Source organism: Phocoena sinus, chromosome 6, assembly GCF_008692025.1.
Source record: "Phocoena sinus isolate mPhoSin1 chromosome 6, mPhoSin1.pri, whole genome shotgun sequence".
NCBI classification, from domain to species: domain Eukaryota; kingdom Metazoa; phylum Chordata; class Mammalia; order Artiodactyla; family Phocoenidae; genus Phocoena; species Phocoena sinus.
In genome coordinates this window covers 90,894,785-90,913,118 of record NC_045768.1, presented here as the reverse complement: position 1 = coordinate 90,913,118, position 18,334 = coordinate 90,894,785, and the positions used below count along the sequence as shown (strand labels likewise).

The following is an 18,334-nucleotide window of genomic DNA, read 5'->3' as shown; positions in this document are numbered from 1 at the left end:
GTTTTTATTTCCATTTCTCTAGGAAGTGGGTCACAAAAGATCTTGCTGTGATTTATGTCATAGAGTGTTCTGCCTATGTTTTCCTCTAAGAGTTTGATAGTTTCTGGCCTTACATTTAGGTCTTTAATCCATTTTGAGCTTATTTTTGTGTATGGTGTTAGGGAGTGTTGTAATCTCATACTTTTACATGTACATCTCCAGTTTTCCCAGCACCACTTATTGAACAGATTGTCCTTTCTCCACTGTACATTCCTGTCCCCTTTATCAAAGATAAGGTGACCATATGTGCATGGGTTTATCTCTGGGCTTTCTATCCTGTTCCATTGATCTATCTTTCTGTTTTTGTGCCAGTACCATACTGTCTTGATTACTGTAGCTTTGTAGTATAGTCTGAAGTCAGGGAGCCTGATTCCTCCAGCTGCGTTTTTCATTCTCAAGATTGCATTGGCTATTCGGGGTCTTTTGTGTTTCCATACAAATTGTGAAATTTTTTGTTCTAGTTCTGGGAAAAATGCCAGTGGTAGTTTGATAGGGATTGCATTGAATCTGTAGATTGCTGTGGGTAGTAGAGTCATTTTCACAATGTTGATTCTTCCAATCCAAGAACATGGTATATCTCTCCATCTATTTGTATCATCTTTAATTTTTTTCATCAGTGTCTTATAATTTTGTGCATACAGGTCTTTTGTCTCCTTAGGTAGGTTTATTCCTAGATATTTTATTCTTTTTGTTGCAGTGGTAAATGGGAGTGTTTTCTTGATTTCACTTTCAGATTTTTCATCATTAGTGTATAGGAATGCCAGAGATTTCTGTGCATTAATTTTGTAACCTGCTACTTTACCAAATTCATTGATTAGCTCTAGTAGTTTTCTGGTAGCATCTTTAGGATTCTCTATGTATAGTATCATCTCATCTGCAAACAGTGACAGCTTTACTTCTTCTTTTCCTATTCGGATTCCTTTGATTTCCTTTTCTTCTCTGATTGCTGTGGCTAAAACTTCCAAAACTATGTTGAATAAGAGTGGTGAGAGTGGGCAACCTTGTCTTGTTCCTGATCTTAGTGGAAATGCTTTCAGTTTTTCACCATTGAGGATGATGTTGGTTGTGGCTTTGTCATATATGGCCTTTATTATGTTGAGGTAAGTTCCCTCTATGCCTACTTTCTGGAGGGTTTTTATCATAAATGGGTGTTGAATTTTGTCAAAAGCTTTCTCTGCATATATTGAGATGACCATATGGTTTTTCTCTTTCAGTTTGTTAATATGGTGTATCACATTGATTGATTTGTGTATATTGAAGAATCCTTGCATTCCTGGAATAAACCCCACTTGATCATGGTGTATGATCCTTTTAATGTGCTGTTGGATTCTGTTTGCTAGCATTCTGTTGAGGATTTTTGCATCTATGTTCATCAGTGATATTGGCCTGTAGTTTTCTTTCTTTGTGACATCCTTGTCTGGTTTTGGTATCAGGGTGATGGTGGCCTCATAGAATGAGTTTGGGAGTGTTTCTCCCTCTGGTATATTTTGGAAGAGTTTGAGAAGGATAGGTGTCAGCTCTTCCCTAAATGTTTGATAGAATTTGCCTGTGAAGCCATCTGGTCCTGGGCTTTTGTTTGTTGGAAGCTTTTTAATCACAGGTTCAATTTCTGTGCTTTGTCTGTTCATATTTTCTATTTCTTCCTGATTCAGGCTTGGCAGGTTGTGCATTTCTAAAATTTGTCCATTTCTTCCAGATTGTCCATTTTATTGGCATAGAGTTGCTCGTAGTAATCTCTCATGATCTTTTGTATTTCTGTAGTGTCCGTTGTTACTTCTCCTTTTTCATTTCTAAATCTATTGATTTGAGTCTTCTCCCTTTTGTTCTTGATGAGTCTGGCTAATGGTTTATCAATTTTGTTTATTTTCTCAAAGAACCAGCTTTTAGTTTTATTGATCTTTGCTATTGTTTCTTTCATTTGTTTTTTATTTATTTCTGATCTGATCTTTATAATTTCTTTCCTTCTGCTAACTTTGGGGTTTTTTTGTTCTTCTTTCTCTAATTGCTTTAGGTGTAAGTTCAGGTTGTTTATTTGAGATTTTTCTTGTTTCTTGAGGTAGGATTGTATTTCTGTTAACTTCCATCTTAGCATGGCTTTTGCTGTATCCCATAAGTTTTGGATCGTTGTGTTTTCATTGTCATTGTTCTAGGTATTTTTTGATTTCCTCTTTTATTTCTTCAGTGATCTCTTGGTTATTTAGTAGTGTATTGTTTAGCCTCAATGTGTTTGTATTTTTTACAGTTTTTTTCCTGTAATTGATGTCTAGTTTCATAGCGTTGTGGTCGGAAAAGATACTTGTTATGATTTCAGTTTTCTTTAATTTACCAAGGCTTGATTTGTGACCCAAGATATGGTCTATCCTAGAGAATGTTCCATGAGCACTTGAGAAGAAATTGTATTCTGTTGTTTTTGAATGGAATGTCCTATAAATATCAATGAAGTCCCTCTTATTTAATGTGTCATTTAAAGCTTGTGTTTCCTTATTTACTTTCACTTTGGGTGAACTGTCCGTTGGTGAGAGTGGGGTGTTTAAGTCCTCTACTATTATTGTGTTACTGTCAATTTCCCTGGTAGTTCTATTTTTCACTTTCTGAGGACCCTCCATACTGTTTTCAGTAGTGGCTGCACAAATTTAAATTGCCACCAACGGTGCACAAGTATTCTTATTTCTCCACATCCTCACCAACACCTGTTATTTCTTGCATTTTTGATAATAACCATTCTAAGAAGTGTGAGGTTATGTCTTCTTATTGTTTTGATTTGTATTTCCCTGATGATTAGTGATGCTGAGCACCTTTTCATGTACATCATGGCCTTCTGTATGTCTTCTTTGGAAAAATGTTGAAATCCTTTGCTCATTTTAGATTGTATGTGGATTTTTGCTATTCAGTTGTATGAGTTCCTTATACATTTTGGATATTGACTCCTTAGGGGATAAATAAGTTGCACATATTTTCTTACATTCCATAGGTTTCCTTTTCACTTTGTTGATGATTTCCTTTGCTGTCTAGAAGCTTTTTAATTTGATGTACTTCTACTTGTTGTTTATTTTTGCTTTTCTGGCCTAACTTTTTGGTGGCAAATCCAAAAAATTATTGACAGGATCAATGTCAAGGAGCTCACTGCTTATGTTTTCTTCCAGAATTTTTATAGTTTCAGGTCTTTAATCCATTTTAAGTTAACTTTTGTGTATGGTGTAAGATAGTGGTTCCTTCTTCCTTTTTCTTCTGGCTGTCCAGTTTTCCCAACCCATTTATTGAAGAAACTGTCCTTTCCCCATTGTGTATTCTTGGCTTCTTTGTCATAAATTAATTGACCATATATGAATGGGTTTATTTCTGGGCTTTTTTTTCTCTTCTGTTGATCTATGTGTCTGTTTTATGCCAATACTATATTGCTTTCGTTACTATAGCTTTGTAATCTAGTTTGAAATCAAGACTTATGATGCCTCCAGGATTGTTCTTTCTCAAGAATTCTTTAGCTATTCCAGGTCTTTTGTGGTTCCATACAAACAGTAGGATTTTTTCCTATTTCTGTGAAAAATGCTATTGGAATTTTGTTAGAAATTGTATTGAATCTGGTGATTGCATTGGGTAGTATGGACATTTAAACAATATTCTTCTTATCCATGAGTATGGAATATCTTTTCAAATATTAGTATTTTGTCAGTTTCTTTTTTCAGTGTCTTATAATTTTCAGTGTATAGGTCTTTTACCTCCTTTGTTAAATTTATTCCTAGGTATTTAATTCTTTTTGATGCAGTTATATATGGGATTGGTTTCTTATTTTCTTTTTCTGATAGTTTGTTATTAGTGTATAGAAACACAACAGATTTTTGTATTGGTTTTGTATCCTGCAACTTTACTAGTTTGTTTCCTAGTTTTAACAGTTTTATGGTAGAGTCTTTGGGGTTTTCTCTAAATATCATGTCATCTGCAAATACTTACAGTGTTACTTCTTCCTTTCTGATTTGAGTGCCTTTTATTTCTTTTTCTTGTCTAACTGTTCTGGCTAAGACTCCATTACTATGTTGAATTAGTGTGGTGAAAGTGAGCATCCTTTGTCTTGTTCCTGAACTCAGAGGAAAAACTTTCTGCTTTTCACTGTTCGGTATGATGTTAGCTGTGGACTTGTCATGTGGCCTTTATTATTTTGAGGTAAATTTCCTCTATACCCACTTTGTTAAGAATTTTGATCATAAATGGATGTTGAATTTTGTCAGACATTTTTCTGCATCTATTGAGATGATCACATGGGTTTTATCCTTCATTCTGTTAATGGGGTGTATCAGACTGATTTGCAGATTTGAACCATTCTTGCATTCCTGGACTAAATCCCAGTTGTTCCTGGTGTGTGTTGCTTAACGTATTGCTGAATTAGCTTTGTTAATGGTTTGTTGAGGACTTATGTTTATGTTCATCAGGGATATTGGCCTTATAATTTTCTTTTCTTGTAGTGTTCATGTCTGAGTTTGGTATCAGGGTAAAGGCCTCATAAAATGATTTTGTAAGTTTTCCCTCTCCTGTTTTTTGGAAGAGTTTGAGAAGGATTGGTTTGCTTCTTCTTTAAATATTTGGTAGAATTCACTAGTGAAGCCATCTGGTCCTGGACTTTTATTTATAGGTAGGATTTTAAACACTAATTCAGTTTCCTTATTATTAATTGTCTGCTCAGTTTTTCTGTTTCTTCATGATTCAGTCTTGTTCTATGTTTCTAGAAGTTTTTCTATTTTATCTGGATTGTCCAGTTTGTTGGCATATAATTTTTCATACTTTGTTATGACGTGAGTGGTTTCGTTTGTGTTTCTGTGGTGTCAGTTGTAATGTCTCTTCTTTCATTTTGATTTTATTTGTGTCTTCTCTCTCTCTCTCTCTCTCTCTCTCTCTCTCTCTTTGATTATTCTAGCTAAAGTTTTGTCTATTTTGTTTACTTTTTGACTAACCAGCTCTTGGGTTCCTTGATCTTTTCTATCACCTTTTTAGGCTGTATTTCATTCTTTTCCTTCTCTGATCTTTGATATTTCCCTCTACTAACTTTGGACTTCATTTGTTTTTTATTTGAGATGGTTTGTTACTGCTTTTTATTGCTATGAACTTCCCTCTGAGAATGACTTTTGCTGCAGCCCACAGTTCGGTGTGTTTTATTTCTGTTTTCATTTGTCTCATGGTACTTTTTTACTTCTCTTTTGATTTTTCTTTTGACTCATTCAGTCATTCAGTAGGATGTTGTTTAATCTCCATATATTTGTGAATTTTCTAGTTTTCTTGTAATTTATTTTTAGTATAATATCATTGTGGTTGGAAAAGATGCTTGATATAATTTCAGTCTTCTTAAATTTATTAAGACTCGTTTTGTGGCTTGACATATGGCTTATCCTGGAGAATGTTCCTTGTGTGCTTGGGAAGAATGTGTAGTCTTTCTTTTGAGTGGAATATTCTGTATATGTCTGTTAAGTTCTTAAGGTCTAAATGTGTCATTTAAGACCAATGTTTCTTTATTGATTTTCTCTCTGGATGATCTACATGTTGATGTAAGTGGTGTGCTAAAATCGCCTACTATTGTATTGCTGTCTATTTCTCTCTTTAAGGTCTGTTAATATTGTTTTATATATTTAGGTGCTCCTATATTGGGTGCATAAATATTTACCACTGTGTCGTCTTGTTGGATTAACTCCTTTATCATTATATAATGACCACCTTTGTCTCTTATTACAACTTTGTCTTAAAGCCTTTTTTTTTCTGATATAAATATGCTACTTTAGCTTTCTTTTAGTTTCCATTTGGATGGAATATCTTTTTCCATCCCTTCACTTTAAGTGTGTATGTCCTTACATCTGAAGTGAGTATCTTGTAAGCAGCATGATGGGTCTTTTGTTGGTTTTTAAATCTAGTCAGCCACTCTGTGCTTTTTGATTGAAGAATTTAGTCCATTTGTATTTAAAGTAATTTATGATAGGTGTGTGCTTATTGCCATTTTATTTTCTGGAAGTTTTGTAATTCCATTGCTCCTTTCTTCACCTCTAGCTCTCTCCTTTTGTGATTCAGTGATTTTCTATAGTGGTATGCTTAGATTCCTTTTTATCTTTTTTGTGTCTACTGTAGCTTTTTGCTCTGTGGGTACCATGAGGGTTACATAAAACATGTTTATAACTGTCTGTTTTAAGTTGACAATAACTTAAGTTCTAACACATTCTAAATCTCTGCATTTTTACTCCCTCCCCCAATGTTTTATGTTTTTGATGTCACAGTTTAGGTCTTCTTATATTGTGTATAACATAACAAATTGTTGTATTTATCATTATTTTTACTACTTTTGTTTTTCAACCTTCATATTAGCTTTTAGGTGATTAACCTACCACCATTGCACCATTAGATTATTCTGAATTCTTCTATATATTCACCTTTACCAGTGAGAACTATACTTTCTTGTTTCCTGCTTCTACTTATTGACATTTTGTGTCAGAGAGGTTCTTTTAACATTTCTTGTAAGGCCTATCTGGTGGTGATGAACTCCTTTCGCTTTTGGTTGTCTGGAAAACTATCTCTGCTTTAATTCTGAAGGACCACTCTGCCAGTAGGGTATTATTGGTTGGCAGTTTTTGTCTGTCAGCCTTTGGATATATCATGCCACTTCCTTCTGGCCTGCAGAGTTTGTGCTGAAAATTCTGATAGTCTTTTGGGGTTCCCTGGTACATAACAAGTTGTTTTTCCCTTGCTGCTTTTAAGAATCTCTCCTTGTCTTTAACTTTTGATATTTTAATTCTAATGTGTCTGATGTGGGTCTCTTTAGGTTCCTCTTATTTGGTACTCTCTATGCTTCCTAGATCCGATGTCTGTTTCTTTTCCCAGGTTAGGAAAGTTTCCTGCAATTATTTCTTCAAATAAGTTTTCTGCCCCTTTCTCTCCTCTCCTTCAAGGACCCCTATAATTTGAAAGCTTGTCCATTTGTTGTTGCCCCATAAGTCTTTTAAGCCATTTTAGCTTTTTTTCTTTTTCATTCTTTTTCCTTTTTGCTGTTCTGATTGGATAACTTACATTGCCATAATTTCAAGTTCACTGATCCTTTTTACAGCTTCATCTAGTCTGATGTTGAACCCCTCTATTGAATTTTTCAGTTCAGTTATTGTAGTCTTCAGGTCTATGACCCCTACTTAGTATTTTCTTATAGTTTCTCTCTCTGTTGAAATTCTCATTTTGTTTATCCATTGTTCTCCTGAGCTCTGTGAGCATCTTTATGATCATTATTTTGAACTGCTTATAGGTAAATCACTTACCTCCATTTGATTAAGGTATTTTCTTGAGGCTTTATCTTGTCCTTTCATTTGGAACATATTCCTGTGTTTCTTCATTTTCTTGACTCTCTGTGTTGGTTTCTATGTATTAGATAAAACAGCCCTCTCTTGCAGTCTTGGAAGAGTGACCTCGTGTAGTAGATGAACTTTATTGTTCAGCTCTGTCTTGGTTTTCTCTCAAACCTTGGTGTTGTCCAAGCAGCCTATTTATTCTTAGCTGCTCCCAGTAGTTGAGGGTACCTCAAGACTTGTCAGTGTCGCAAAGGGGAGGTTCTCAGTCAGCAGGTAGATTCAGGCTGATTGGCAAGAAGAAGCTCAGAGAGGAGCCTTTTTTTTTTTTTTATTTGCGGTACGCGGGCCTCTCACTGTTGTGGCCTCTCCCATTGCGGAGCACAGGCTCCGGACATGCATGGTCAGCGGCCATGGCTCACGGGCCCAGCCGCTCCGCGGTATGTGGGATCTTCCTGGACCGGGGCATGAACCCATGTCCCCTGCATCGGCAGGCGGACTCTCAACCACTGCACCACCAGGGAAGCCCCCAGGGAGGAGCTTTTAAAGTACACAAATATACTTCGAGGGAAGACTGCTCCCTCTGCCCTGAGCCCTGGTAATAGCCAGGTAAGAAGTGTTTCTCCGTTACTTTTCTTTCGAAATCATGAACACAAGCCCTGCTGGACACCAGAGCCAGGCTATAAAGGGATGTGTCCTCTGGACAGCATTCACAACAGTTGGGGTGCACAAGCCCCTGTCTTGGAGACACTGATGACTTGGGGCCTGGTCAGATGGAAAGCATGAAGGGTAGCATCCTCTGGCCTCCTCAGTCTCTGCAGAGGATTGTAATTGGGCCCTGAATGTGTGTTTAATGATAAGCCTGCCACTCAGGCTCCAGTTCTGAAGATAAGCTTATTTGTCTCTTTCACAGTAAGATTAGGCCTGCATTTTAGTCTGCTATATCTCCACTGTGCCCTGGGGCCATTAGTCATTTAAGAACTATTTCTCCTTTTGTTACAGTGCTACAGGACCCACAATAAGTTCTGCTGTAAGTTCTGTTGACTGCCAGAGCCCAGTGAATAAGAGGTGTCCAACTGGGCAGCAGCCACAAAAATCAGGATTCCAGAGAGTGCACAAACTCCTTTCCAGGAGATACTGGTGATATGGAGTAAGACAGAGAGAGAGAGTACAAAGATGATGCTCTGGCCTCTTTCTTTGGAGGTATTTAAGTAGGCTCTTGTATGATGTTAAATTGGAAGTCTTCAGGCCAAAGCTTTAAGGTAAGGAAGTAGGCCTCTTAAACAGAAACACTGGTTGCTTTTTTGTTGGCTGCCTCTGTGCTGAGTTCCGGGGTAGGTGAGTCTGCATGCATGAGCCCTTTAAGAACTGTTTCTCAGTTCCCTATAGTGGGGGTCCCCAACCCCTGGGCCGCGGACCACTACCGGTCTGTGGCCTGTTAGGAACCGGGCTGCACAGCAGGAGGTGAGTGGCGGCAGAGTGAAGCTTCATCTGTATTTACAGCTGCTCCCCACAGGTCACATTACCGCCTGAGCTCTGCCTCCTATGAGCATTATGGTAAGTTGTATAATTATTTCATTACATATTACAATGTCATAATAATAGAAATAAAGTGCACAATAAATGTAATGTGCTTGAATCCTCCTGAAACCATCCCCGCCCTCCGCCCTGGTCTGTGAAAAAATTGTCTTCCATGAAACTGGTCCCTGGTGCCAAAAAGGTTGGAGACTGCTGCCCTTTAGCCTTGTGAATCTCATGGATCCAAGGCTTGTTGGCTTTCAAAGCTAGATATTTTAGGGACTTATTTTAGGGCCTCTCAGGTGCTGGTCTTAAAATTTGGGGTGCCAGCTGTGCTGTTCACACCTTTCACTCCTCAGGGAGCAGGTCGGGGTTGTTAGTCCCTCTTGATTGTGGGTTGCCGTGCAACAGGTGGCTTTTATGTGGATTGTGTCTCAGCCTCTACTGTCCATTTCAACATAGGCTTTTTCTCATTTGCCTGATGTGTAGGAGCTGCTCAGCTAGGTTTTGGGTTTCTTTCAGAGAAAATTGTTTCATATGTACGTGTAGATTTGGTGTGACTATGGGAGGAGGGTGAATTCATCATCCTCTTATGTAGCCACTTTGAACGTAGAACTATTTCTCCCTTCAACTGTCTCAGTTTTTGCTTTGAAATATAGTCAGCTCTGTATCTTCAGGTTTCATATCCACAGGTTCTGCATCCATGGATTTTGGTATTTGTGGTGAGTCAAGGAACCAATACCCTACAGATACTGAAGGAAAACTGTATTTTGATATCTGTCATTAGGTTTGTAAATGTTTATAATTTTTATGTCTTGCTGTATTGAACCTTTCATTAATATATATATTTTTTTCTTTGTCTCTTATAACCTCTTGACTTAAACTCTATTTTGTTTGTTATTAGTATCCCCAGTCCTGCTCTCTTTTGGTTCCTTTTTGCATGGAGTATCTTTTTCCATCCTTTCACTTTTAGTCTTTGTATCTAAAGTGATTCTCTTATAGACAGCATATGGTTAAAGCCTGTGGTTTTATCAGTTCTTCCAAACTCAGTCTTTTGTTTGGAGGATTTAACCCCTTTACATTTAAATAAGTATTTATAAGGAGAGATTTATTTCTGTCATTTTGCTCTTTGTTTTTTTTGTGTGTGTTCCCTTAAGCTCTTTTGTCCCTCATTTCCTGCATTTCTGTCTTTTGAGAAGTGCTTAAATTTCTTTCTCATTTGCTTTGATATATATTCTTTAGCTATTTTCTTTGTGGTTTTCAGAGGGATTATAAATAAAATGCTAAAGTTACAACACTCTTAATTTGAATTTATACACACCTCATTTCAATAACATACAAAAATTCTGCCTGCTTACAGCTCCATCCCCACTGTTTTTGTTTTTTTATGTCACAGAATTACATCTTAATACTTTTGTACCCCTGAACATAAACTAATAATTCTTTTAAATGCATTAATCTCTTAAATTTTGTAGAAAACATGGAGTTACAGATGAAAGTTATACTCATAGTACCTTTAGACTAATAATTTTTTAAAATGTTAAATCATGTAGGAAAAGAAGTTCAGTTATAAGCCATTGTTACCATACTAGTAGATTTTATATGCCCATATACTAATTTTATTGAGATCTTTATTTCTCCACATGGCTTCATGTTACTGTCTAGTGTACTTTTATTTTACTTTACAGAACTGCCTTGAGCATTTCTTGGAGGTCATGTCTAGTGGTAACAAACTTCCTCAGCTTTTGTTTATTTGAAAATGTGTTGATTTCTTCCTCACTTTTTTTTTTTTAAATATTTATTTATTTGGCTGCACCGGGTCTTAGTTGCGGAACACAGGATCTTTAGTTGCAGCATGTGAACTCTTATTTGCAGCATGTGGGATCTAGTTCCCTGACCAGGAATCAAACCCAGGCCCCCTGCATTGGGAGCTCAGAGTCTTAGCTGTTGGACCACCAGAGAAGTCCCACTTCCTCACTTTTGAAAGAAAATTTTGCCAGAAGGATTGTTGGTTGATGGTTTTCTTTGTTTAGCACTTTGAATGTATTGGCCCACTGTTTTCTGGCCTCCAAAACTTCTGATGAGAAATTTGCTCTTATATTATTGAGGATCCATTATATGTGATGATTTGCTTTTCTCTTGCTGCTTTCAAAATCTCTCTTTACCCTTGGTTTTTGAAAATTTGATTATGTCTCATTGTGACCCTCTTTGAGTTCATCTTATTTAGAATTAGTTGAGCTTTTTGAATGTTAGCCTTCATGTCTCTCATCAAGTTTGGGACACTTTTTACCATTATTTCTTTTTTTTTTTTTTTTTTTTTTAATTTTTGGCTGCATTGAATCTTCGTTGCTGCATGCAGGCTTTCTCTAGTTGTGGCGAGCGGGAGCTACTCTTTGTTGCAGTACGCGGGCTTCTTATTGCAGTGGCTTCTCTTGTTGCGGAGCACAGGCTCTAGGTGCGCAGGCTTCAGTAGTTGTGCCATGCGGGCTCAGTATTTGTGGCTCTCAGGCTGTAGAGTGCAGGCTCAGTAGTTGTGGCACATGGGCTTAGTTGCTCCGCAGCATGTAGGATCCTCCCGGACCAGGGCTTGAACCTGTGTCCCCTGCATTGCCAGGTGGATTCTTAACCACTGCACCCCCCTAGAGAAGCCCTTTACCATTATTTCTTCAAATAGTCTTTCTTCCCCTTTTCCTCTTGCTTTTCCTACGGGTACTCCCACAATGCATATGCTGGTCCTTGTGGTTGTGTCCCACTCGTCCCTTAGGCTCTGTTTGCTTTTCTTCAGTGTTTTTTCCTTCTGTTCCTCAGTCTCCGTTTCCAGTGTCTTATCTTCAAGTTCACTGATACATTATTCTGTCTGCTCAAATCTGCCTTTGAATTCCTCTGGTGAATTTTTCATTTTAGTTATTGTACTTTTCAGGTCCAGAATTTCTTTTTGGTTTTCTGTCTTTATACTGATGTTTCCATTTTGTTCACAAATCGTCTTCTTAACTTTCTCCACATCTTCCTTTATTTCTTTGAGCATCTTTAAGACTTCTGTTTTAAAGTCTTTGTCTGATATATCTGCCATTAAGTCTTTTTCAGGGACAGATTCTTTTGAATATTTTTTTTTCTTTGAATGGGCCATGCTTTTCTGTTTTTTGTATGCCTTGTGATATTTTGTTGAACACTGGACATTTTAATTTAATAATGTGGTAACTCTGGAAATAAGATTTTCTCCCCTCTTCCCCAGTGTTTGCACTTCTTTGTTGTTTTAGGTTGTTTTGTTGTTGTTGTTGTTGTTGTTGTAGGCTGTCTGTGTGCTGAGGATCAGCCTGAAGTGTAAACTTAATGTCTAATTATGTCTTTTCTGAGCTTTTACTTGGGTATGTGCAATCATTTTCTAATTTTCCCCACATATTTAGTTTGATTTTTCATGTCCTAGTCTTTAATGTCTGACTCCTGAAAAAGAAAAGACAAAAATGATGGTGGGAAACAAAAAGCAACAACTCTTTAAATATTCTTAATGCTACCTCAGCCAGAGGGTAGGGGCTTGCAGCAGTGACTACCCTCCTCTCTGTCTGCTTCTCTGTGATGAGCAGCCGCAATCAGCAACTGGAGCACAGATACTCAATATTTGGCGGACAGAGTCTTTTTTGCCCACTCTTGCTCCCCTAAGCTGTATGCAGGTGGCTCGAAGAACATGTGCACAGCTGCTTGCCGTGTTGTTGGAGGGGGCGTGGGTAGCTACTACTGTGCTAAGAGCTGAAATTGCCCACGATTTACTGTAACGTACGTTTAAGCCTTCTCCATGAAGTTACAAGCCTTCAGCAGTCTCCAGAGTTCCAAAAAAGTTATATCAGACAGATTCTGCCACTGCAATTGCTTCCTAGTTGGGGAGATAGGTTCCTGGTGCTTCCTACTCTGCCATCTTCATAGAATCCTAGATCATTGAGTTTTAAACTCAAGTCTTGTGTAGATTTGCTGTTAAAGAAAAAAATCTTCTTGTGAACATCTAATTTTGGGCAAAAAAAAATATGCTACTAAGACAAATTTGCAAATAATAAATAAAACTACAAAACCATAAAACCCATATCCCCAATTCATTCAGAATAGCATCATTAATTGCAATGGACCAGTGATGTTTTGCTCACAGTAAGTTACTGCTATGAATGAGAATATGCAGGTTATCTTTTTATTTTGTGGTAATATATACATAACATAAAACTTACCATTTTAACCCTTTTAAAGTATATAGTTTAGTTCACATTGTTGTGCAACCATCACATCATTATCTATCTCTAAAATGATTTCATTGTCCCACAGAGAAACTTTGTACCCAGTAAACAATAACTCCCCATTTTTCCATTTCTCAGCCACAAGTTCTTTCTTGAGTTCTGCATATCTGTCCTTTAATGTGATTACTTAGTACTCTTATCAGTTTGCTCTTTTGGAAATACCTTGAAATTTTTATCTGTAGTTTGCTGTATCATTATTTAGTATTCACTTGGAAGGAACTCATTTATATAAAGATTATCTCTGTTCTTTTGTTCATTAGCTTTATCTATTTAATTTTCAAAAAGCAAATACAAAAGAGCATGTTGTAGTCTCTCAGATGACATAGAATATACTTATAGTGATATTTTAAATTAGCATTAAAACAAAGTTTAAAAAATTTCTACAGACTTTATACAAGTTTTGAAATATGAGTGTGAAGATACAGTTAGGTTATTCTTTATAGACATGGTATATGGTCATAAGAACATAGGCTAATGTAGTGGAATTAGAAAAGGAGGGATAGCTATGTGGGGGAGCAGAAAAGATGACCTCAGATCCAGATGTGAGAGGAGTAATAGAGCAAGGGTGATCCTCAAGAAATGGAACCTGCTATAGCAGGGGACAGATTTTATCATTAACAAGAGTAGGGAAATTTGAAGGAAAAACTAATTTGAAGAAGAAAACATTTGATGCTTTATCAAGTTAAATCTACCTTGCAGGAAGAAGAGATGATTAAAGGTGTGTTTTAGGAGTTACTGGCATAAAAGAGCTGAGATTAATCATCAGATATTCTTCTGGAATGAGAGAATGCATATTCAGAAGAGCAGAGGCAAGAGTGTTAGGGTTTTCTTCTAATACGGGAGACAAAAAGCAGGGACAGTGGAAGACCCAAGATGTAAAATGAGAATCAGGATAATCATGCCCCAGAAGGAAAGGAAAGCATGTTTAAGATAGTGGAAGTCAGCAGGGTAGAATGTAGCTGATAGCATGATGGCAATAAAGGATTACAAAAAATAAAATATCATTTAATGCGATTATTTGCTGAAATTTTACTTTTTTCAAGGAAAACAGCTATGTTTTCAGTCAGAATATCTGATTACAGTGTTGTTTAGAGATTATGCTATTCATTATTTGTTTGGAATTTTTACCTCTATACTCTTCAGTTTCACAAGAATCTCTTTCTGAGTATAAAATGCTTTGTGATACTTCACTTGTTTTAGAAGTTGAAGCTAGTTGATTTATTTATTTATTTATTTTTTAAATTAATTATTTATTTATTTTTGGCTGTGTTGGGTCTTCGTTTCTGCGTGAGGGCTTTCGCTAGTTGTGGCAAGTGGGGGCCACTCTTCATCACGGTGCGCGGGCCTCTCACTATTGTGGCCTGTCTTGTTGCGGAGCACAGGCTCCAGATGCGCAGACTCAGTAGTTGTGGCTCACGGGCCTAGTTGCTCTGCGGCATGTGGGATACTCCCCGACCAGGGCTCGAACCCGTGTTCCCTGCATTAGCAGGCAGATTCTCAACCACTGCACCACCAGGGAAGCCCCGATTTATTTTGTCTTTGGTTCATCATATCTTTTAAAATAGTTTGAGGCGTCTTGGGATATCAGACATTTAGGTTGGAACACTTTAAATATTCCAGCCTAAACAGACATTTTAATTTTACAAAGTACTCCTGTTATAATTTATTTTATAGCTGTTTCTAATATGTAGGAAAATGGTATTATAACTTGGTTAGGTTTGTTTTATATTGAGATTAATGATTGCAGTGTTAGTAGCCACATTGGTTTTAAGAAAAATCTTACTGGCTTTAAGAAAAATCTTACTAGTTTTAATGGGAAGAGAGTAAGAAGGATAAAATGGGAATGGTTTGAAGAAATTTATAGATACTAGTTGAAACACTTATTAGTGGTTTCTTAATTGAAGTAATTATTTGTGGTATTTGCTTTTTAGAAAATCATTTCGAGAAATATACCAAGCAGATTCTGAAGGATGGGAATTGTCAAAAGATCTGAGAAGTCATCTTGGACATTTAGAATCAGAACTTCAGTTTCTAAGTACGCTTACTGGCATCAGTATAAGACATTACTCCAAGAAGACAGAGGACCTAACGAGCACTGAGATGACAGAAAAGAGTAAGCATTAGTTTCTTTCTTTCTTTTTTTTTTTTTTTTGGCTGCACTGTGTGGCGTCTTAGTTTCCTGACCAGGGATTGAACCTGGGCCCACGGCAGTGTAAATGCTGAGTCTTAACCATTACGCATCCAGGGAATTTCCAGAGTAAGCATTCATTTTAATCTAGAAGTGGTACTGAAGTTTACCTTATTATACATAGGAAATTGGTTGCCTTATCGCTGAATTAAAATTCTGCAAGATAATGATTTGAATGTGTGGTTGTGGTAAACTTGTTTTGTCAAGTGTCTATTCAATATCACAGTGTGTGTAATACTCTTAAAAGCTGCCTGAGGTAGATATTAAAGAAGACACAGTCTGTCATTATGTAACTTAATAGTCAAGTAACAGCCATTAGCGACTTTAAGAACAGTAGCAGCATTAATTTGTAAATCTTAGCTGTTGTTCACTACTGACATGAGAGTTGTGTCATCTGTGGTACTCTGCTACTAATGAGCATGGCCTTGTGGCCAAGATAAATATTTCAAGAACTGGACCATTTGGCAGAGGAGGGTTTCTGGTCCCAATGACTTACGTTTTATTACCAAGGGTCTGTGATGCACTAACAAGTAAGGGGAAGCTAATTCAGCTGTGCAATTGGTTGTTGGGAACTTGGTTTAGAAGAAGGAATCACTTTAGGAAATGCTTCCTGATTTTTCCACCAAAATAACCCTCATGACCAGGGAGAGGAAGAGTGACCCTCTGAAGGTGGTGGGCAGCTCACCTCAGTGAAACTTTGAATTACATGTAGAAATGAAATTTAGACCCTTCAGGTACTTGAAAGGAATAGATGGAATACAGAGAATATGGAGAGTGAGATTTTACTGTACAAAAGTCTCACTCTTTCTTTTTGAGCCCCAGGTTTACCCCATCTGTAGAGGTACTTGGTGGTGCCCATTCAGAATGCCTTTGAATGGGCTTGATTCTGAGCTTTCCCCATTGCTGGCTTAGGTTTTAATTTTCCTGGATCTGCCAGGTTAGTTCCACTTTTTTATGTAATATCTAGCTTATCCATCTGCTTTTCAGCTTCTAAAATTAGGTTACTCTCATCTTTTTCTCTTTATCCTTGTAAAATTGTGCCCTTCTGGGGGAAGGGGCAATATAGGTGTAGATTAAGAGGTACAGACTATTAGACATAAAACAAGCTACGAGGATATATTATACAACATGGGGAATATAGCCAATATTTTATAATAACTGGAAATGGACTATAACCTTTAAAAATTGTGAATCACTATATTGTCCATGTGTAATGTATGTGTATTGTACAGCAACTATACTTCAGTTTTTTAAAAAAGAGAATTGTGGGGACTTCCCTGGTGGCGCATTGGTTAAGAATCTGCTTGCCAGTGCATGGAACATGGGTTCGAGCCCTGGTCCCGGAAGATCCCACATGCCGCGGAGCAGCTAAGTCCATGTGCCACAACTACTGAGCCTGTGCTCTAGAGCCCACGAGCCACAACTACTGAGCCTGCGTGCCACAACTGTTGAAGCCCACTTGCCTAGAGCCCGCATGCCTCAACTACTGAGCCCATGTGCCGCAACTACTGAAGCCCGCGCGTTCTAGCACTCACATGCCACAACTACTGAGCCTGTGTGCTGCAACTACTGGAGCCTGCATGCCTAGAGCCCATGAACCACAACAAGAGAAGCCACCACAATGAGAAGCCCTCGCACTGCAACGAAGAGTAGCCCCCACTCACCACAACTGGAGAAAGCCCATGCACAGCAACAAAGACCCAACGCAGCCAAAAATAAATAAAATTAAAAGAAAAAAAGAAGCTCTACCAATTTCTTTTTTAAAAAACTAAATAGGGGCTTCCCTGGTGGTGCAGTGGTTGAGAGTCCGCCTGCCGATGCAGGGTACATGGGTTCGTGCCCCGGTCTGGGAAGATCCCACATGCCGCGGAGCGGCTGGGCCCGTGAGCCATGGCCGCTGAGCCTGTGCGTCCGGAGCCTGTGCTCCGCAACGGGAGAGGCCACAACAGTGAGAGGCCCACGTACCGCAAAAAAAAAAAAAAACTAAATAAAAATTAAAAAGAGAATTGTGCTCATTTAAAAATATCTTCATTAGCAAAAGTAGATGGTAATAAAGTCAGAATAATGGTTATCTCTTGAGGGGGACATAGTGTATAGCCTGGAAAGGGCATGAAGGAACGTTATGGGGTACTTTAAACTTTCTGTATCTTGATCTTAGTGGTGGTTACATGGGAAACGCTTGTAAATATATACATATATATATATATATATATACACACATATATATATCATGATGTATACTTAAGAACAGGGCATTTTATGCATTTGAGTGTATTCATGTTTTACCTAAAAAAATACTTTTGCTGTCATTTTAGTAAAGTTTTGAGAGTTAACTGAGGTAAATACATGGATTTAATTTATTGTCTAACTAGGTCTAGATAATGTTGAAAAAATGAAAAATACCTAACAGTTACCTAACAGTTATCATGATTCAAGTTTGTCTAGGGTCATACTAGCATGTTTCTGTTTCTTACCTTAATCTTTGGTATAATCGATAACTAGAAAGTACAAGTTGTCTTTAATCTTATTTTGCAAAGGCGATCAATTTGGTGCACATTCTTCCAGGTATTTTCAATGCAAATACACTCTCACACATATACCCACGTATATTATAGGTATCCACACAAAATTAAATAATAGATATTTAAAGGAAATTGTTATTTTCAAACAAAAATATTTATTTTTATGATTTACAGGTATAAAGAAAGTTCTGCAGAGACACAGATTATCAGGAAATTGCCACATGATTACGTTTCAACTTGAATTTCAGCTTCTGGAAATCCAGGTAAATTAAGAATACATGTGGTAGATAACACAGATTCTGCTGCTATGAAATAAAAACTCCCACACCCCAGTCTTCAGCAGTGGCTGAGTTGAGGAGACGTTCTTGAGCTAGGGCCCCCTCGTAGCACATTTGTGCAAAGTGGTACCATTAAAAATAAATTTTAAGTATGAATACCCCAGCAACTGTGTGCAGTAGGATTGTTGCTGAGAGCATAGTGCTTTATTGG

The 18,334-nt window shown here is 37.5% G+C and overlaps 1 protein-coding gene across 1 annotated transcript in view; it reads left to right on the top strand.

Moving 5' to 3' along the window:
* Positions 1–18,334, top strand: part of CENPP (centromere protein P) — a 234,864-nt gene that overhangs the window by 3,103 nt on the left and 213,427 nt on the right. The window contains exons 2-3 of the mRNA XM_032636179.1: positions 15,067–15,248; positions 18,020–18,108. Of these exons, the coding sequence (XP_032492070.1) occupies positions 15,067–15,248; positions 18,020–18,108 (271 nt within the window). The remainder of the gene's footprint in view (positions 1–15,066; positions 15,249–18,019; positions 18,109–18,334) is intronic.